Below are 22308 nucleotides of genomic sequence, written 5' to 3' on the forward strand. Positions count from 1 at the left end.
CGGTTTTGGTGCCTTGCTATCAACCGAGGACCTTCACGTTTTCCATTACTTGAGGTCTGGAAGCCACAGTTCTCGAGAACCGCGAAAAGTGTCAATAAGTAGAAAAAACCGAAGAAAACGTCCAGATTCTTCATTTATTTCGTAATGACATAATGACGGATCGTACATTTGCCGCTATTCTCTCAGAAATGTTTACATTTATCGTCTGGAAACTTATGTCGTGTGCTGTGGTATGCAGTGGCACTAGAAGCAACAAAACAGAAGCTTCTACGTTTACGCAATCGGTAAGAAAGAAGTAGTACAAATCAAGTTTTAGTTTCTAAAATTCTATAATTAGCCGGTTTTGGTGCCTTGCTATCAACCGAGGACCTTCACGTTTTCCATTACTTGTGGTCTGGAAACCACAGTTCTCGAGAAGCGCGAAAAGTGTCAATAAGTATTAAAAACCGAAGAAAAGGTCCAGATTCTTCATTTATTTCGTAATGACATAATGACAGATCGTACATTTGCCACTATTCTCTCAGAAATGTTTACATTTATCGTCTGGAAACTTATGTCGTGTGCTGTGGTATCCAGTGGCACTAGAAGCAACAAAACAGAAGCTTCTACGTTTACGCAATCGGTAAGAAAGAAGTAGTACAAATCAAGTTTTAGTTTTCTAAAATTCTATAATTAGCCGGTTTTTGTGCCTTGTTATCAACCGAGGACCTTCACGTTTTCCATTACTTGAGGTCTGGAAGCCACAGTTCTCGAGAAGCGCGAAAAGTGTCAATAAGTGGAAAAAACCGAAGAAAACGTCCAGATTCTTCATTTATTTCGTAATGACATAATGACAGATCGTATATTTGCCGCTATTCTCTCAGAAATGTTTACATTTATCGTCTGGAAACTTATGTCGTGTGCTGTGGTATGCAGTGGCACTAGAAGCAACAAAACAGAAGCTTCCACGTTTACGCAATCGGTAAGAAAGAAGTAGTACAAATTAAGTTTTAGTTTTCTAAAATTCTATAATTAGCCGGTTTTGGTGCCTTGCTATCAACCGAGGACCTTCACGTTTTCCATTACTTGGGGTCTGGAAGCCACAGTTCTCGAGAAGCGCGAAAAGTGTCAATAAGTATTAAAAACCGAAGAAAACGTCCAGATTCTTCATTTATTTCGTAATGACATAATGACAGATCGTACATTTGCCGCTATTCTCTCAGAAATGTCTACATTTACCGTCTGGAAACTTATGTCGTGTGCTGTGGTATGCAGTGGCACTAGAAGCAACAATACAGAAGCTTCCACGTTTACACAATCGGTAAGAAAGAAGTAGTACAAATCAAGTTTTAGTTTTCTAAAATTCTATAATTAGCTGGTTTTGGTGCCTTGCTATCAACCGAGGACCTTCACGTTTTCCATTACTTGAGGTCTGGCAGCCATAGTTCACAAGAATGCGCGAAAAGTGTCAATAAGTAGAAAAAAACCGAAGAAAACGTCCAGATTCTTCATTTATTTCGTAATGACATAATGACAGATCGTACATTTGTCGCTATTCTCTCAGAAATGTTTACATTTATCGTCTGGAAACTTATGTCGTATGCTGTGGTATTTTCACGTACCACTCTCTCGCGGATTGTAAAATTGTTGCTCTTTGGTTTATTTATTCTCTTTGTAACAACACATTTACGAAAAGAGTTACGTGAAATACTTTTAGCAATGCTGTGCTTTGCATTTCTTTATCATCATTACCTTTTAGCGTAATAAAATGTATATATGGAAGTCTTATTGTTCTGTATCTGGCCTACAATTTAAGGAACGATTTTTCGTAACTGCAACTCATGCTAAGAATCAATATATCTTCCCTACTTCATAGTGATTAAAAGTTGAAATTACTTTGTTATGAACACTGAGGTTTCAGTTCGTGTGATCGTTCAAAAACACAAGTTCGCAGTGGATTTTATTTCTCGTTAAAATGCTATTTCATACCACGACTAGCCCAAGAACATGAGACTCTCATTAAAAAATACGTTGTCACTATAAAGTTTGCCAGATCAGAACGGAGCACAGCAAGATTCCTATCAGATTCTGAAGGTACATTAAATTATTTGCACTGTAAATTATATCCTATCAGCAGCCCGCGTCAATCTGCAACACACAATAAAATCTGCTGAATTTCACTGCCAGTCTGGGAACTAAAAGAAATAATATTATTTTACTATTATTTTACCGCTTCCTTGCGGTATGCTCGACTATATTGTAAGTCGTTTAAATACGCCGCGGCAGCGGCTCTTCGTTCTCCACGCAGCTCAGCACCACAGATAATATTTATATAACTGAAAAAATGTCTCAACAGGATGGGATAATATGCAAGCAAGCTTAACAATAAATAATACAAGTTTTCATTTAAACAACTCTATTAAAACCTTTAAATATCTCAGTGATTACAGACCTTTGTGAATTCACACGTAATGGCGTACATTGCTTAGTCTCGACAAAAGAATGCTACATTGGCGTTCTCTACGACAACAACAGGAGATCTTACTCGCACAACTTCCAAATTAAGACGACAAAGACATTCATATTCAACACGTATTATATACTAGTTCCTTTTTTAATCTCTGTTTAACATTTATCTTCTGTGTCGGTTTTATTACTCGCCGACGCAGACGTTCTCAGAAATAAATAATAAAAAAAAATACAGAATTTTATACAATGACACAATATGATACATCTAATTCTCCAATTACTACATAATATATTGTTTTTGTTTCTCTAGACGTTACAATGCCCCCTGGCAGCAATTGACTAACGTTGGAAATGTTCGGCAATATGCTGCCACTAACGTCTGTTTGGTTATTGTCTGTTACCTTGGTTGGATCATTCACTTTACATTTCTTAGTTCTTTTACACTGTAGGTTTAATTACACTTTTTATACTGTTCTTTCACTTTGCGAGGTGACCGTCAACCTAGTCCCAGGGTCATTACATTTATTTGGCTTCCCCATTCGGGCTACGTGCGATCAGAAAACCTGGGAAAACTGCGCCGGAGCCATGGTCATCTTGTCTGGTTTGTTTTACTACCCAGTTTGATCACAAAAAGTTCAGATTCTATCCAATGTTCACATATAACAAAGGCTATTTGTGAGAGCATGTTAAACCTTTAGTCTCTTTGTTACCCATATAATATTTGTGTTTTGGATTGTAATGAAAGTCACTTATTACACATTTTTACAGTAGTATCATGAATCGTCCTTGCATTTACTCGCGACAATTGGTTTAAAATGTCTAGCATTCATGCGAGTATACTTCATTAACATGACGAAAACATATTATATCTATATATCACTGAACCATAGAATACTTTGAGTCCGTATTGAGTAACTCAAGAAAAAAAAAACAAATGTTTGTCACGTCATTTCGTGTCCACCAAACCCTATTCATGTTAGTGCATTAAACACATATTTGATATTTCATTTGAATGACAACAATGTTGTACGGAGCTGGCGGCGCGAAGCAATTGTTGAGTAGCGTCGTCTGGAACGCCGCGTGCCGACGGCCGCTGGGTTCGACGACCGGCTCTCCGTAACAGCGACGTCGTGCTGACGTGGCGCCCAAGCAGTCGCGAACCGCGGCGAACCATTCGCCGATGTCGGCGAGTGGCAGTGGTTTACCGCGACCGGCTGGCTGGCGGCACGGCACTCGTCTCGGCTTCTCCGCATGGCTCCCCGTTGTAGCGCATGAAACAAACATTCCACGACGGTGTACTGTCTTTAAGGACACAGATTACTAGCTGTGGAAGAAGATGCAACTTGTTAAAAGCGTTTATTGTTCAGTAAGCCGTCGCTTCACTGGTATGCACAGGATGGTTTGGCGTGATAACATGTTTCTTGTGGCATTGTCACACTGGTATTCAAGGTTCGTCACACGCACATTGTACTACACATTTTCACTCACTCCACGGTTGGTACACTGCCAGAGCGTCTTTCAACACGTGAAAATGTTTCGTAACACACATACTAAATGTCCCCGTCGAGCGATGTTCGTTTAACTCGACTCCGAACGGATCAATAACTACTGTTTTTATACACTGTCTGTTGTTCGTTGTGCACTGCACTAGGACAGTCTGTCACTCAACACTAGACTTATCGACGTATATATTGGTGCAGATACAACAGTCATTTTCTGTCCCTGCTACACACAATATTCCGTCCTTTCCTCCATTGTTTATGCACACAGTTTATTTTTTAATACCTTTTAACTGTTCTTCGCATACTCACTCTCATCTACATGGCGTCTATTTGTTTCTACCTTATCACAACACACTTTTCATATTGTTACTAGGCGTATATAGCCCTTTTGTAAAATTTTTTAATTTTCTTATCAGTGTAGCTTGCCTGGTTATCACCCATCTATCAAACAGATTTTACCATGTGCATGACAGCTTGACTTGGGCATATTGATCAATAAATACTTCATTTAGCCCTAGCATTATTTTTAATGATTTTTCCTATATGACTACAGTGTAGGTTCCACATTGGTTGACTTAATTCGCGTATCGCGTAATGAATATTCAAGGGCGTGTACCAAGTACACAGGCTTCAATTGAAGCATTGTTATATACAAAGCGGATTTTCCACGGAACGGGCTTGTTTTTTGATTAGCTTATGCTCCAGTGTCGTTCTCGTATCACTACTGGCAGCAAACATCACATAATTGTTGCATATTACAGAGTCCATGTTTGGCTAGTCAAGACTCTCTCTCTCAGGGTTCCTTATCCTAATACAATTACAACAGTTACCTTACTATATTAGATTGCATCATTAATTGCACTTACATACTACACATAGGAAATGGTTTAAGAAATTAATCCTTTGTATAATGATTCAAGAAATTAATCCTCACTTTATCAACAAGAAGATTGTTCGTTGCTTAATGAGCCTATAATTTTTAAATGGCTCTAATTGTCTGTAAACAAAATCTTTCCTGTGTAAGCTATTGCCTACTTTCTGAATCCACTTCCTCCAAGTTTCATTACACACAAATTTCTTTCTTAATACTAACATACTTATATTCTAAAACACAATTAAAATCTTCTTACAACTATTACTCTTTATATGTGATATGTCACTGAATAAATAACTTCACATCTTTACGTGGATACAATCCTTTGATCTTCCCCGTATGGGGATCATCTAAATTCTCAGGACGAGTCCGAACAGGTATGATAATTTTATTAATGTCCCTCGCATCTAACACTAGCCTGATTTTTCCATTGGCTTTCGCCACTGCTACAAGAGGACTACTGTATGGAGAGAAGGAGGGCTCAATGATATCCCACTCTAACATCTTCCGAATCTCTTTAGCTACTAATTCCCTCCTCGACCAAGGGATGGAGTAAGTTGCGCGACAGTATGTTTTGTGGGGCTTCACCTCTATGTGATAGTGGTACCCTTTGACTATTCCTGGTCGGTCGGTAAATACCATAGTGTATTCCGATAGCAGCTGCGTCAACTGTTGCTTTTGTTTATCGCTTAAACCTTCAGATTCCTGCACTTTGGTTTGAAATGCCTCAACATTTGTTTCAAAATTTCGACCCTCTAAATTCGGGTAATAGAGGTCTGCTGCATGTGACAAATCATCAAGGTGTAGTACCCAAGGGTTCCTACCCTTGATATTGATTCGCTTACAACACGGCACAAGTACCTCCTTCGATTTCATCATAGATAACTCAATCCTCCTACCCCTATTAACTATGCTTAATTTCCCCAAGGAGGGGTCGATCAATGCGTCCCTCTCACGGAGAAAATCTACTCCCAGAATGCAGGCCACCTTCAATCCTTTAACAACGAGGAACGAGCTCACTATGGCTTCGCCCTCCTTACAAATCTCCACCTGCACCTGGTACTTAACTGATTGGCTCTGTGCACCAATGGCTCCAGACACCTTACAATTATTAACCGGGAAAGTCGGAATGCTATGTCCTTTTCCCAGTGCCTTAAATAACTCCATACTCATTACACTTACTGAGGCACCTGTGTCGATGATTATATTCACTGCAACATCATTGATTTTCGCTTCGATAATAGCTTGCACATTTTCGTTATTATCTTTCTTACATTCGTGCGGTTCGTTCAGTAGATCTTTATCCATACTGACACCATCGTTGTATCGCAGCATACATATCCCAGGTATATTATTATCACTCGTGTTGCTCTCACTCCATCCCTCGGCCATCGATGGAGAGCATATCGAGGCCGATTCTAGTTTGTTGAATTAGTTACTTGTGAAGTACTTGGAAGGCTATTGTCCGCGACCTCCACTATATGTACACTCTGATTTGTCGGCCGCCACGGCTTCGCAATAGGCGCGTTTTGCGGCGGTGGTCTATTGTTGTCATACCGGTCATTACCCTGTCGCTCTGGGCTTCTTCGCTGATTTTGCTGCCAATTTCGATTACTATCACTATAATTGCTCTGCCACTGACCTCGCGCATTTTTCCAGCGGTTGGTCCCTAACATTCCAGATTCGTACCGGTCGTCAAATCGACGCTTTTTGTTATAAGTTGTTTGTCCATACCCGTTCTGGCCTCTACCATTACTACCATTTTGCGAATGTTCTTGCCGCTTGTTACCACCCCCACCATTTCCATGGTTGTGGTTTTGTGCACTACTATTTCTGTCATGTTTACATCCTGACCCATTATTCCGCGAGTGATCACACGCTGACTTTGCATCTTCCTGTATCAAGTCTATAGAATCTAGAACAGACAGGAAGTTTTCCATATCGCTTTCTGGTACGTGTATTAATTTCTCTTTGATATGAATGGGTAAATGTGATTTTAATAGTCTTATTATGTCTCTTGGTGATATAGGCTCGTCCCAGTAGCGTGTTTTGTTTATATATTTTTCAAAATACCGTCTCAAATTCCCCAGACGAGGTGAGTACGGTTCGGGGTTATATACTTCTTTTCTTAGCCGCTCTTGTATACAAGGCGACCAATATTTCGATAGAAATGCCCTTTCGAACTGTTCATATGTCATGCAGCTGTCTGCTACTTATGTAGCCCATAACGCTGCGTCACCTTGAATGTACGACATTACGTATTGAATTTTCTGTGTTTCGTTCCACACACTGGGCAAGATATTTTTAAAGCTTTTTATGAATACTACTGGGTGTACTGATTTCCGTTCAGTAGTAAACGTTTGAAATTGTCTATTTTTGATTAAACTTTCTTCCACTAATATTTTTGAACTACATGGTTTTGCTCCTTGGACATATGCTGTGTGCTCCGAACCGAAGCTACAGCTCTTCGCATTATCGACTACAGATTCCCCATTGTTGTATCGCGTATAAGTTTGTGCGTTGCCAAAACCATGGGCTGTTGGCGACAGAGGTTCCTGTTCCAAATGTTTTCTGCTTTGTGCTAAACCCTTCTCCAGGTCGGATATCCGTTTGTTCATATTCACTTGCCACTGCGGAATATCCTCACTGAGTATTTGTTTGATGGTTTGCACGTCGTTCTGTACCTGACTATTCACTGCGGTACTGAACGATTCGGAGCCTCTATTTGCTATGGCTGCTTGTACTTTGGAATTAATGTTCTTGTCAATCTCACACTCCTTCACTTCTAGCCATGAGTTGAATTCTGTTTCAATTTTAGTTGCTTGTTCGTTCCACTTCTGCTCTACAAGCTGCGTGGAATCTATTTCTCGCTTTTCTACTCGATTGGCTAATACACCTATTTCGTCTACCCTGTTGGTGTTTGCTACTTGCAGGTTGTTGACCTGTTCAGTCAGCTCCTGCACGGCCTTAGGTATCGACTCATAATTCTGTTTCATATCTGCAATCTCTTTTTTCATGTTTTCTAACGATTGCACAAGTTGCTGGTCCCGCTCAGCTTGCCGGCGATCTCGCTCAGCTTGCTGGGCAAGGAAACTTTCTGTTAACTGGCGATCTCGCTCAGCTTGCTGGGCAAGTAAATTTTCTGCTAGCCTACGATCTCGCTCAGCTTGCTGGCGGTCTCGCTCGACTTGCTGTTGCGCAAATTCTGCCTGGTAATTCAGCACGCGCTCTAATATAGCCTGAAGCGAATACCCACCAGGCAGATTACCACTCTCTGGTTCCTGCTTTTCTGGTGGTGGTACAACTTCTTTCTCTACATCCCCTTGAGGACTAGTGGGCGGTGGCACCACTTCCTGTGCCCCTGCCCCCACATTCTCACATGTTATATCCTCAAAGAGAGTACTAGTACTACTTGAGGTACCCGGTTCCACATTTCCTGCACTAACTAACTGTTGTTCCTCAGTATCCATATTGCTCGGACGTTGACTACGCAACTTAACCATATTCATAAATTGCTTACTAAACCACAAAGTCTGGCAGTTTTGCCCCTTGCACACAAAATACGTTAATTTATCTACACTAACTGCACACTAAAAATTACTATCTACCATCAACTTTGTCCTGTCACAAACACTAACATCAAACTACGCACAATATGCACACCACTAGCGAAATGAGATCACTTCACTGGAGCTCGACTTCTACAAACAGGACAACAACACTGTAGTCTTACCTTTAGTTTATCTTATCTCGGGGTTCGGCTGCCCCCGGATTACGTAGTCGTTACAACTTCTCAGTACTATCAGGATCGTCTTCTCAGACTCGTTTGCAGTAGTACGTTTTGTCATGAAAAAGTGTTTACACATTCATTAATACATAGCATTGATCATGATATACATACATACATTTATCACTAAATACATATATATCTACACATACATAACAATCAACACTGAAAGAAAAATACATAAAATTTTATATTTGTGGCCACTGCAAATTCGGGCCCCGCGTTTTTGGGCGACAGTTTCACGTGCAACTCTCTCGCGGATTGTAAAATTGTTGCTCTTTGGTTTATTTATTCTCTTTGTAACAACACATTTACGAAAAGAGTTACGTGAAATACTTTTAGCAATGCTGTGCTTTGCTTTTCTTTATCATCATTACCTTTTAGCGTAATAAAATGTATATATGGAAGTCTTATTGTTCTGTATCTGGCCTACAATTTAAGGAACGATTTTTCGTAACTGCAACTCATGCTAAGAATCAATATATCTTCCCTACTTCATAGTGATTAAAAGTTGAAATTACTTTGTTATGAACACTGAGGTTACAGTTCGTGTGATCGTTCAAAAACACAAGTTCGCAGTGGATTTTATTACTCGTTAAAATGCTATTTCATACCACGACTAGCCCAAGAACATGAGACTCTCATTAAAAAATACGTTGTCACTATAAAGTTTGCCAGATCAGAACGGAGCACAGCAAGATTCCTATCAGATTCTGAAGGTACATTAAATTATTTGCACTGTAAATTATATCCTATCAGCAGCCCGCGTCAATCTGCAACACATCATAAAATCTGCTGAATTTCACTGCCAGTCTGGGAACTAAAAGAAATAATATTATTTTACTATTATTTTACCGCTTCCTTGCGGTATGCTCGACTATATTGTAAGTCGTTTAAATACGCCGCGGCAGCGGCTCTTCGTTCTCCACGCAGCTCAGCACCACAGATAATATTTATATAACTGAAAAAATGTCTCAACAGGATGGGATAATATGCAAGCAAGCTTAACAATAAATAATACAAATTTTCATTTAAACAACTCTATTAAAACCTTTAAATATCTCAGTGATTACAGACCTTTGTGAATTCACACGTAATGGCGTACATTGCTTAGTCTCGACAAAAGAATGCTACATTGGCGTTCTCTACGACAACAACAGGAGATCTTACTCGCACAACTTCCAAATTAAGACGACAAAGACATTCATATTCAACACGTATTATATACTAGTTCCTTTTTTAATCTCTGTTTAACATTTATCTTCTGTGTCGGTTTTATTACTCGCCGACGCAGACGTTCTCAGAAATAAATAATAAAAAAAAATACAGAATTTTATACAATGACACAATATGATACATCTAATTCTCCAATTACTACATAATATATTCTTTTTGTTTCTCTAGACGTTACAGTATGCAGTGGCACTAGAAGCAACAAAACAGAAGCTTCTACGTTTACGCAATCGGTAAGAAAGAAGTAGTACAAATCAAGTTTTAGTGTTCTCAAATTCTATAATTAGCCGGTTTTGGTGCCTTGCTATCAACCGAGGACCTTCACGTTTTCCATTACTTGAGGTCTGGAAGCCACAGTTCTCGAGAAGCGCGAAAAGTGTCAATAAGTAGAACAAACCGAAGAAAACGTCCAGATTCTTCATTTATTTCGTAATGACATAATGACAGATCGTACATTTGCCACTATTCTCTCAGAAATGTTTACATTTATCGTCTGGAAACTTATGTCGTGTGCTGTGGTATGCAGTGGCACTAGAAGCAACAAAACAGAAGCTTCTACGTTTACGCAATCGGTAAGAAAGAAGTAGTACAAATCAAGTTTTAGTTTTCTAAAATTCTATAATTAGCCGGTTTTGGTGCCTTGCTATCAACCAAGGACCTTCACGTTTTCCATTACTTGAGGTCTGGAAGCCATAGTTCACAAGAAAGCGCGAAAAGTGTCAATAAGTATTAAGAACCGAAGAAAACGTCCAGATTCTTCATTTATCTCGTAATGACATAATGACAGATCGTACATTTGCCGCCATTCTCTCAGAAATGTTTACATTTATCGTCTGGAAACTTATGTCGTGTGCTGTGGTATGCAGTGGCACTAGAAGCAACAAAACCGATGCTTCTACGTTTACGCAATCGGTAAGAAAGAAGTAGTACAAATCAAGTTTTAGTTTTATAAAATTCTATAATTAGCCAGTTTTGGTGCCTTGCTATCAACCGAGGACCTTCACGTTTTCCATTACTTGAGGTCTGGAAGCCACAGTTCTCGAGAAGCGCGAAAAGTGTCAATAAGTAGAAAAAACGGAAGAAAACGTCCAGATTCTTCATTTATTTCGTAATGACATAATGACAGATCTTACATTTGCCGCTATTCTCTCAGAAATGTTTACATTTATCGTCTGGAAACTTATATCGTGTGCTGTGGTATGCAGTGGCACTAGAAGCAACAAAACAGAAGGTTCTACGTTTACGCAATCGGTAAGAAAGAAGTAGTACAAATCAAGTTTTAGTTTTCTAAAATTCTATAATTAGCCGGTTTTGGTGCCTTGCTATCAACCGAGGACCTTCACGTTTTCCATTACGTGAGGTCTGGAAGCCACAGTTCTCGAGAAGCGCGAAATGTGTCAATAAGTAGAAAAAACCGAAGGAAACGTCCAGATTCTTCATTATTCCGTAATGACATAATGACAGATCATACATTTGCCGCTATTCTCTCAGAAATGTTTACATTTATCGTCTGGAAACTTATGTCGTGTGCTGTGATATGCAGTGGCACTAGAAGCAACAAAACAGAAGCTTCTACGTTTACACAATCGGTAAGAAAGAAGTAGTACAAATCAAGTTTTAGTTTTCTCAAATTCTATAATTAGCCAGTTTTGGTGCCTTGCTATCAACCGAGGACCTTCACGTTTTCCATTACTTGAGGTCTGGAAGCCACAGTTCTTGGGAAGCGCGAAAAGTGTCAATAAGTAGAAAAAACCGAAGAAAACGTCCAGATTCTTCATTTATTTCGTAATGACATAATGACAGATCGTACATTTGTCGCTATTCTCTCAGAAATGTTTACATTTATCGTCTGGAAACTTATGTCGTGTGCTGTGGTATTTTCACTTACCACTCTCTCGCGGATTGTAAAATTGTTGCTCTTTGGTTTATTTATTCTCTCTGTAACAACACATTTACGAAAAGAGTTACGTGAAATACTTTTAGCAATGCTGTGCTTTGCTTTTCTTTATCATCATTACCTTTTAGCTTAATAAAATGTATATATGGAAGTCTTATTGTTCTGTATCTGGCCTACAATTTAAGGAACGATTTTTCGTAACTGCAACTCATGCTAAGAATCAATATATCTTCCCTACTTCATAGTGATTAAAAGTTGAAATTACTTTGTTATGAACACTGAGGTTACAGTTCGTGTGATCGTTCAAAAACACAAGTTCGCAGTGGATTTTATTTCTCGTTAAAATGCTATTTCATACCACGACTAGCCCAAGAACATGAGACTCTCATTAAAAAATACGTTGTCACTATAAAGTTTGCCAGATCAGAACGGAGCACAGCAAGATTCCTATCAGATTCTGAAGGTACATTAAATTATTTGCACTGTAAATTATATCCTATCAGCAGCCCGCGTCAATCTGCAACACATCATAAAATCTGCTGAATTTCACTGCCAGTCTGGGAACTAAAAGAAATAATATTATTTTACTATTATTTTACCGCTTCCTTGCGGTATGCTCGACTATATTGTAAGTCGTTTAAATACGCCGCGGCAGCGGCTCTTCGTTCTCCACGCAGCTCAGCACCACAGATAATATTTATATAACTGAAAAAATGTCTCAACAGGATGGGATAATATGCAAGCAAGCTTAACAATAAATAATACAAGTTTTCATTTAAACAACTCTATTAAAACCTTTAAATATCTCAGTGATTACAGACCTTTGTGAATTCACACGTAATGGCGTACATTGCTTAGTCTCGACAAAAGAATGCTACATTGGCGTTCTCTACGACAACAACAGGAGATCTTACTCGCACAACTTCCAAATTAAGACGACAAAGACATTCATATTCAACACGTATTATATACTAGTTCCTTTTTTAATCTCTGTTTAACATTTATCTTCTGTGTCGGTTTTATTACTCGCCGACGCAGACGTTCTCAGAAATAAATAATAAAAAAAAATACAGAATTTTATACAATGACACAATATGATACATCTAATTCTCCAATTACTACATAATATATTCTTTTTGTTTCTCTAGACGTTACAGTATGCAGTGGCACTAGAAGCAACAAAACAGAAGCTTCTACGTTTACGCAATCGGTAAGAAAGAAGTAGTACAAATCAAGTTTTAGTTTTCTCAAATTCTATAATTAGCCGGTTTTGGTGCCTTACTATCAACCGAGGACCTACACGTTTTCCATTACTTGAGGTCTGGAAGCCACAGTTCTCGAGAAGCGCGAAAAGTGTCAATAAGTAGAACAAACCGAAGAAAACGTCCAGATTCTTCATTTATTTCGTAATGACATAATGACAGATCGTACATTTGCCACTATTCTCTCAGAAATGTATACATTTATCGTCTGGAAACTTATGTCGTGTGCTGTGGTATGCAGTGGCACTAGAAGCAACAAAACAGAAGCTTCTACGTTTACGCAATCGGTAAGAAAGAAGTAGTACAAATCAAGTTTTAGTTTTCTAAAATTCTATAATTAGCCGGTTTTGGTGCCTTGCTATCAACCGAGGACCTTCACGTTTTCCATTACTTGAGGTCTGGAAGCCATAGTTCACAAGAAAGCGCGAAAAGTGTCAATAAGTGTTAAGAACCGAAGAAAACGTCCAGATTCTTCATTTATCTCGTAATGACATAATGACAGATCGTACATTTGCCGCCATTCTCTCAGAAATGTTTACATTTATCGTCTGGAAACTTATGTCGTGTGCTGTGGTATGCAGTGGCACTAGAAGCAACAAAACCGATGCTTCTACGTTTACGCAATCGGTAAGAAAGAAGTAGTACAAATCAAGTTTTAGTTTTATAAAATTCTATCATTAGCCAGTTTTGGTGCCTTGCTATCAACCGAGGACCTTCACGTTTTCCATTACTTGAGGTCTGGAAGCCACAGTTCTCGAGAAGCGCGAAAAGTGTCAATAAGTAGAAAAAACGGAAGAAAACGTCCAGATTCTTCATTTATTTCGTAATGACATAATGACAGATCTTACATTTGCCGCTATTCTCTCAGAAATGTTGACATTTATCGTCTGGAAACTTATGTCGTGTGCTGTGGTATGCAGTGGCACTAGAAGCAACAAAACAGAAGCTTCTACGTTTACGCAATAGGTGAGAAAGAAGTAGTACAAATCAAGTTTTAGTTTTCTAAAATTCTATAATTAGCCGGTTTTGGTGCCTTGCTATCAACCGAGGACCTTCACGTTTTCCATTACTTGAGGTCTGGAAGCCACAGTTCCCGAGAAGCGCGAATTGTGTCAATAAGTAGAAAAAACCGAAGGAAACGTGCAGATTCTTCATTATTCCGTAATGACATAATGACAGATCATACATTTGCCGCTATTCTCTCAGAAATGTTTACATTTATCGTCTGGAAACTTATGACGTGTGCTGTGATATGCAGTGGCACTAGAAGCAACAAAACAGAAGCTTCTACGTTTACACAATCGGTAAGAAAGAAGTAGTACAAATCAAGTTTTAGTTTTCTCAAATTCTATAATTAGCCAGTTTTGGTGCCTTGCTATCAACCGAGGACCTTCACGTTTTCCATTACTTGAGGTCTGGAAGCCACAGTTCTCGAGAAGCGCGAAAAGTGTCAATAAGTAGAAAAAACCGAAGAAAACGTCCAGATTCTTCATTTATTTCGTAATGACATAATGACAGATCGTACATTTGTCGCTATTCTCTCAGAAATGTTTACATTTATCGTCTGGAAACTTATGTCGTGTGCTGTGGTATTTTCACGTACCACTCTCTCGCGGATTGTAAAATTTTTGCTCTTTGGTTTATTTATTCTCTTTGTAACAACACATTTACGAAAAGAGTTACGTGAAATACTTTTAGCAATGCTGTGCTTTGCTTTTCTTTATCATCATTACCTTTTAGCGTAATATAATGTATATATGGAAGTCTTATTGTTCTGTATCTGGCCTACAATTTAAGGAACGATTTTTCGTAACTGCAACTCATGCTAAGAATCAATATATCTTCCCTACTTCATAGTGATTAAAAGTTGAAATTACTTTGTTATGAACACTGAGGTTTCAGTTCGTGTGATCGTTCAGAAACACAAGTTCGCAGTGGATTTTATTTCTCGTTAAAATGCTATTTCATACCACGACTAGCCCAAGAACATGAGACTCTCATTAAAAAATACGTTGTCACTATAAAGTTTGCCAGATCAGAACTTAGCACAGCAAGATTCCTATCAGATTCTGAAGGTACATTAAATTATTTGCACTGTAAATTATATCCTATCAGCAGCCCGCGTCAATCTGCAACACATCATAAAATCTGCTGAATTTCACTGCCAGTCTGGGAACTAAAAGAAATAATATTATTTTACTATTATTTTACCGCTTCCTTGCGGTATGCTCGACTATATTGTAAGTCGTTTAAATACGCCGCGGCAGCGGCTCTTCGTTCTCCACGCAGCTCAGCACCACAGATAATATTTATATAACTGAAAAAATGTCTCAACAGGATGGGATAATATGCAAGCAAGCTTAACAATAAATAATACAAGTTTTCATTTAAACAACTCTATTAAAACCTTTAAATATCTCAGTGATTACAGACCTTTGTGAATTCACACGTAATGGCGTACATTGCTTAGTCTCGACAAAAGAATGCTACATTGGCGTTCTCTACGACAACAACAGGAAATCTTACTCGCACAACTTCCAAATTAAGACGACAAAGACATTCATATTCAACACGTATTATATACTAGTTCCTTTTTTAATCTCTGTTTAACATTTATCTTCTGTGTCGGTTTTATTACTCGCCGACGCAGACGTTCTCAGAAATAAATAATAAAAAAAATACAGAATTTTGTACAATGACACAATATGATACATCTAATTCTCTAATTACTACATAATATATCGTTTTTGTTTCTCTAGACGTTACAATGCCCCCTGGCAGCAATTGACTAACGTTGGAAATGTTCGGCAATATGCTGCCACTAACGTCTGTTTGGTTATTGTCTGTTACCTTGGTTGGATCATTCACTTTACATTTCTTAGTTCTTTTACACTGTAGGTTTAATTACACTTTTTATACTGTTATTTCACTTTGCGAGGTGACCGTCAACCTAGTCCCAGGGTCATTACATTTATTTGGCTTCCCCATTCGGGCTACGTGCGATCAGAAAACCTGGGAAAACTGCGCCGGAGCCATGGTCATCTCGTCTGGTTTGTTTTACTACCCAGTTTGATCACAAAAAGTTCAGATTCTATCCAATGTTCACATATAACAAGGGCTATTTGTGAGAGCATGTTAAACCTTTAGTCTCTTTGTTACCCATATAATATTTGTGTTTTGGATTGTAATGAAAGTCACTTATTACACATTTTTACAGTAGTATCACGAATCGTCCTTGCATTTACTCGCGACAATTGGTTTAAAATGTCTAGCATTCATGCGAGTATACTTCATTAACATGACGAAAACATATTATATCTATATATCACTGAACCAATGAATACTTTGAGTCCGTATTGAATAACTCAAGAAAAAAAAAACAAATGTTTGTCACGTCATTTCGTGTCCACCAAACCCTATTCATGTTAGTGCATTAAACACATATTTGATATTTCATTTGAATGACAACAATGTTGTACGGAGCTGGCGGCGCGAAGCAATTGTTGAGTAGCGTCGTCTGGAACGCCGCGTGCCGACGGCCGCTGGGTTCGACGACCGGCTCTCCGTAACAGCGACGTCGTGCTGACGTGGCGCCCAAGCAGTCGCGAACCGCGGCGAACCATTCGCCGATGTCGGCGAGTGGCAGTGGTTTACCGCGACCGGCTGGCTGGCGGCACGGCACTCGTCTCGGCTTCTCCGCATGGCTCCCCGTTGTAGCGCATGAAACAAACATTCCACGACGGTGTACTGTCTTTAAGGACACAGATTACTAGCTGTGGAAGAAGATGCAACTTGTTAAAAGCGTTTATTGTTCAGTAAGCCGTCGCTTCACTGGTATGCACAGGATGGTTTGGCGTGATAACATGTTTCTTGTGGCATTGTCACACTGGTATTCAAGGTTCGTCACACGCACATTGTACTACACATTTTCACTCACTCCACGGTTGGTACACTGCCAGAGCGTCTTTCAACACGTGAAAATGTTTCGTAACACACATACTAAATGTCCCCGTCGAGCGATGTTCGTTTAACTCGACTCCGAACGGATCAATAACTACTGTTTTTATACACTGTCTGTTGTTCGTTGAGCACTGCACTAGGACAGTCTGTCACTCAACACTAGACTTATCGACGTATATATTGGTGCAGATACAACAGTCATTTTCTGTCCCTGCTACACACAATATTCCGTCCTTTCCTCCATTGTTTATGCACACAGTTTATTTTTTAATACCTTTTAACTGTTCTTCGCATACTCACTCTCATCTACATGGCGTCTATTTGTTTCTACCTTATCACAACACACTTTTCATATTGTTACTAGGCGTATATAGCCCTTTTGTAAAATTTTTTAATTTTCTTATCAGTGTAGCTTGCCTGGTTATCACCCATCTATCAAACAGATTTTACCATGTGCATGACAGCTTGACTTGGGCATATTGATCAATAAATACTTCATTTAGCCCTAGCATTATTTTTAATGATTTTTCCTATATGACTACAGTGTAGGTTCCACATTGGTTGACTTAATTCGCGTATCGCGTAATGAATATTCAAGGGCGTGTACCAAGTACACAGGCTTCAATTGAAGCATTGTTATATACAAAGCGGATTTTCCACGGAACGGGCTTGTTTTTTGATTAGCTTATGCTCCAGTGTCGTTCTCGTATCACTACTGGCAGCAAACATCACATAATTGTTGCATATTACAGAGTCCATGTTTGGCTAGTCAAGACTCTCTCTCTCAGGGTTCCTTATCCTAATACAATTACAACAGTTACCTTACTATATTAGATTGCATCATTAATTGCACTTACATACTACACATAGAAAATGGTTTAAGAAATTAATCCTTTGTATAATGATTCAAGAAATTAATCCTCACTTTATCAACAAGAAGATTGTTCGTTGCTTAATGAGCCTATAATTTTTAAATGGCTCTAATTGTCTGTAAACAAAATCTTTCCTGTGTAAGCTATTGCCTACTTTCTGAATCCACTTCCTCCAAGTTTCATTACACACAAATTTCTTTCTTAATACTAACATACTTATATTCTAAAACACAATTAAAATCTTCTTACAACTATTACTCTTTATATGTGATATGTCACTGAATAAATAACTTCACATCTTTACGTGGATACAATCCTTTGATCTTCCCCGTATGGGGATCATCTAAATTCTCAGGACGAGTCCGAACAGGTATGATAATTTTATTAATGTCCCTCGCATCTAACACTAGCCTGATTTTTCCATTGGCTTTCGCCACTGCTACAAGAGGACTACTGTATGGAGAGAAGGAGGGCTCAATGATATCCCACTCTAACATCTTCCGAATCTCTTTAGCTACTAATTCCCTCCTCGACCAAGGGATGGAGTAAGTTGCGCGACAGTATGTTTTGTGGGGCTTCACCTCTATGTGATAGTGGTACCCTTTGACTATTCCTGGTCGGTCGGTAAATACCATAGTGTATTCCGATAGCAGCTGCGTCAACTGTTGCTTTTGTTTATCGCTTAAACCTTCAGATTCCTGCACTTTGGTTTGAAATGCCTCAACATTTGTTTCAAAATTTCGACCCTCTAAATTCGGGTAATAGAGGTCTGCTGCATGTGACAAATCATCAAGGTGTAGTACCCAAGGGTTCCTACCCTTGATATTGATTCGCTTACAACACGGCACAAGTACCTCCTTCGATTTCATCATAGATAACTCAATCCTCCTACCCCTATTAACTATGCTTAATTTCCCCAAGGAGAGGTCGATCAATGCGTCCCTCTCACGGAGAAAATCTACTCCCAGAATGCAGGCCACCTTCAATCCTTTAACAACGAGGAACGAGCTCACTATGGCTTCGCCCTCCTTACAAATCTCCACCTGCACCTGGTACTTAACTGATTGGCTCTGTGCACCAATGGCTCCAGACACCTTACAATTATTAACCGGGAAAGTCGGAATGCTATGTCCTTTTCCCAGTGCCTTAAATAACTCCATACTCATTACACCTACTGAGGCACCTGTGTCGATGATTATATTCACTGCAACATCATTGATTTTCGCTTCGATAATAGCTTGCACATTTTCGTTATTATCTTTCTTACATTCGTGCGGTTCGTTCAGTAGATCTTTATCCATACTGACACCATCGTTGTATCGCAGCATACATATCCCAGGTATATTATTATCACTCGTGTTGCTCTCACTCCATCCCTCGGCCATCGATGGAGAGCATATCGAGGCCGATTCTAGTTTGTTGAATTAGTTACTTGTGAAGTACTTGGAAGGCTATTGTCCGCGACCTCCACTATATGTACACTCTGATTTGTCGGCCGCCACGGCTTCGCAATAGGCGCGTTTTGCGGCGGTGGTCTATTGTTGTCATACCGGTCATTACCCTGTCGCTCTGGGCTTCTTCGCTGATTTTGCTGCCAATTTCGATTACTATCACTATAATTGCTCTGCCACTGACCTCGCGCATTTTTCCAGCGGTTGGTCCCTAACATTCCAGATTCGTACCGGTCGTCAAATCGACGCTTTTTGTTATAAGTTGTTTGTCCATACCCGTTCTGGCCTCTACCATTACTACCATTTTGCGAATGTTCTTGCCGCTTGTTACCACCCCCACCATTTCCATGGTTGTGGTTTTGTGCACTACTATTTCTGTCATGTTTACATCCTGACCCATTATTCCGCGAGTGATCACACGCTGACTTTGCGTCTTCCTGTATCAAGTCTATAGAATCTAGAACAGACAGGAAGTTTTCCATATCGCTTTCTGGTACGTGTATTAATTTCTCTTTGATATGAATGGGTAAATGTGATTTTAATAGTCTTATTATGTCTCTTGGTGATATAGGCTCGTCCCAGTAGCGTGTTTTGTTTATATATTTTTCAAAATACCGTCTCAAATTCCCCAGACGAGGTGAGTACGGTTCGGGGTTATATACTTCTTTTCTTAGCCGCTCTTGTATACAAGGCGACCAATATTTCGATAGAAATGCCCTTTCGAACTGTTCATATGTCATGCAGCTGTCTGCTACTTATGTAGCCCATAACGCTGCGTCACCTTGAATGTACGACATTACGTATTGAATTTTCTGTGTTTCGTTCCACACACTGGGCAAGATATTTTTAAAGCTTTTTATGAATACTACTGGGTGTACTGATTTCCGTTCAGTAGTAAACGTTTGAAATTGTCTATTTTTGATTAAACTTTCTTCCACTAATATTTTTGAACTACATGGTTTTGCTCCTTGGACACATGCTGTGTGCTCCGAACCGAAGCTACAGCTCTTCGCATTATCGACTACAGATTCCCCATTGTTGTATCGCGTATAAGTTTGTGCGTTGCCAAAACCATGGGCTGTTGGCGACAGAGGTTCCTGTTCCAAATGTTTTCTGCTTTGTGCTAAACCCTTCTCCAGGTCGGATATCCGTTTGTTCATATTCACTTGCCACTGCGGAATATCCTCACTGAGTATTTGTTTGATGGTTTGCACGTCGTTCTGTACCTGACTGTTCACTGCGGTACTGAACGATTCGGAGCCTCTATTTGCTATGGCTGCTTGTACTTTGGAATTAATGTTCTTGTCAATCTCACACTCCTTCACTTCTAGCCATGAGTTGAATTCTGTTTCAATTTTAGTTGCTTGTTCGTTCCACTTCTGCTCTACAAGCTGCGTGGAATCTATTTCTCGCTTTTCTACTCGATTGGCTAATACACCTATTTCGTCTACCCTGTTGGTGTTTGCTACTTGCAGGTTGTTGACCTGTTCAGTCAGCTCCTGCACGGCCTTAGGTATCGACTCATAATTCTGTTTCATATCTGCAATCTCTTTTTTCATGTTTTCTAACGATTGCACAAGTTGCTGGTCCCGCTCAGCTTGCCGGCGATCTCGCTCAGCTTGCTGGGCAAGGAAACTTTCTGTTAACTGGCGATCTCGCTCAGCTTGCTGGGCAAGTAAATTTTCTGCTAGCCTACGATCTCGCTCAGCTTGCTGGCGGTCTCGCTCGACTTGCTGTTGCGCAAATTCTGCCTGGTAATTCAGCACGCGCTCTAATATAGCCTGAAGCGAATACCCACCAGGCAGATTACCACTCTCTGGTTCCTGCTTTTCTGGTGGTGGTACAACTTCTTTCTCTACATCCCCTTGAGGACTAGTGGGCGGTGGCACCACTTCCTGTGCCCCTGCCCCCACATTCTCACATGTTATATCCTCAAAGAGAGTACTAGTACTACTTGAGGTACCCGGTACCACATTTCCTGCACTAACTAACTGTTGTTCCTCAGTATCCATATTGCTCGGACGTTGACTACGCAACTTAACCATATTCATAAATTGCTTACTAAACCACAAAGTCTGGCAGTTTTGCCCCTTGCACACAAAATACGTTAATTTATCTACACTAACTGCACACTAAAAATTACTATCTACCATCAACTTTGTCCTGTCACAAACACTAACATCAAACTACGCACAATATGCACACCACTAGCGAAATGAGATCACTTCACTGGAGCTCGACTTCTACAAACAGGACAACAACACTGTAGTCTTACCTTTAGTTTATCTTATCTCGGGGTTCGGCTGCCCCCGGATTACGTAGTCGTTACAACTTCTCAGTACTATCGGGATCGTCTTCTCAGACTCGTTTGCAGTAGTACGTTTTGTCATGAAAAAGTGTTTACACATTCATTAATACATAGCATTGATCATGATATACATACATACATTTATCACTAAATACATATATATCTACACATACATAACAATCAACACTGAAAGAAAAATACATAAAATTTTATATTTGTGGCCACTGCAAATTCGGGCCCCGCGTTTTTGGGCGACAGTTTCACGTGCAACTCTCTCGCGGATTGTAAAATTGTTGCTCTTTGGTTTATTTATTCTCTTTGTAACAACACATTTACGAAAAGAGTTACGTGAAATACTTTTAGCAATGCTGTGCTTTGCTTTTCTTTATCATCATTACCTTTTAGCGTAATAAAATGTATATATGGAAGTCTTATTGTTCTGTATCTGGCCTACAATTTAAGGAACGATTTTTCGTAACTGCAACTCATGCTAAGAATCAATATATCTTCCCTACTTCATAGTGATTAAAAGTTGAAATTACTTTGTTATGAACACTGAGGTTACAGTTCGTGTGATCGTTCAAAAACACAAGTTCGCAGTGGATTTTATTACTCGTTAAAATGCTATTTCATACCACGACTAGCCCAAGAACATGAGACTCTCATTAAAAAATACGTTGTCACTATAAAGTTTGCCAGATCAGAACGGAGCAC

At 39.4% G+C, this 22308-nt stretch overlaps 1 protein-coding gene across 1 annotated transcript; it reads right to left on the reverse strand.

Moving 5' to 3' along the window:
• Window positions 1-1487: 1487 nt before the first annotated feature.
• On the reverse strand, window positions 1488-8327 carry LOC124770383 (uncharacterized abhydrolase domain-containing protein DDB_G0269086-like). Its single transcript, XM_047249210.1, has 3 exons — window positions 7238-8327; window positions 6264-6739; window positions 1488-1607 (listed from the first exon to the last, which is right to left on the reverse strand). The coding sequence occupies exons 1-3, from the start codon at window positions 8325-8327 to the stop codon at window positions 1488-1490; spliced, it is 1686 nt and encodes a 561-aa protein (XP_047105166.1).
• Window positions 8328-22308: the final 13981 nt, after the last annotated feature.

Source organism: Schistocerca piceifrons, unplaced genomic scaffold (genome assembly GCF_021461385.2).
Source record: "Schistocerca piceifrons isolate TAMUIC-IGC-003096 unplaced genomic scaffold, iqSchPice1.1 HiC_scaffold_815, whole genome shotgun sequence".
NCBI classification, from domain to species: domain Eukaryota; kingdom Metazoa; phylum Arthropoda; class Insecta; order Orthoptera; family Acrididae; genus Schistocerca; species Schistocerca piceifrons.

Coding starts and splice junctions, on each gene's coding strand:
- LOC124770383 (XM_047249210.1), bottom strand. CDS start 8,327: ATGGTTAAGTTGCGTAGTCAACGTCCGAGCAATATGGATACTGAGGAA. Junction 6,740..7,237: donor TGTCCAAGGAGCAAAACCAT/GTAGTTCAAAAA, acceptor TGTCTGTTCTAG/ATTCTATAGACTTGATACAG. Junction 1,608..6,263: donor GCCTTCCAAGTACTTCACAA/GTAACTAATTCA, acceptor ACAATCCGCGAG/AGAGTGGTACGTGAAAATAC.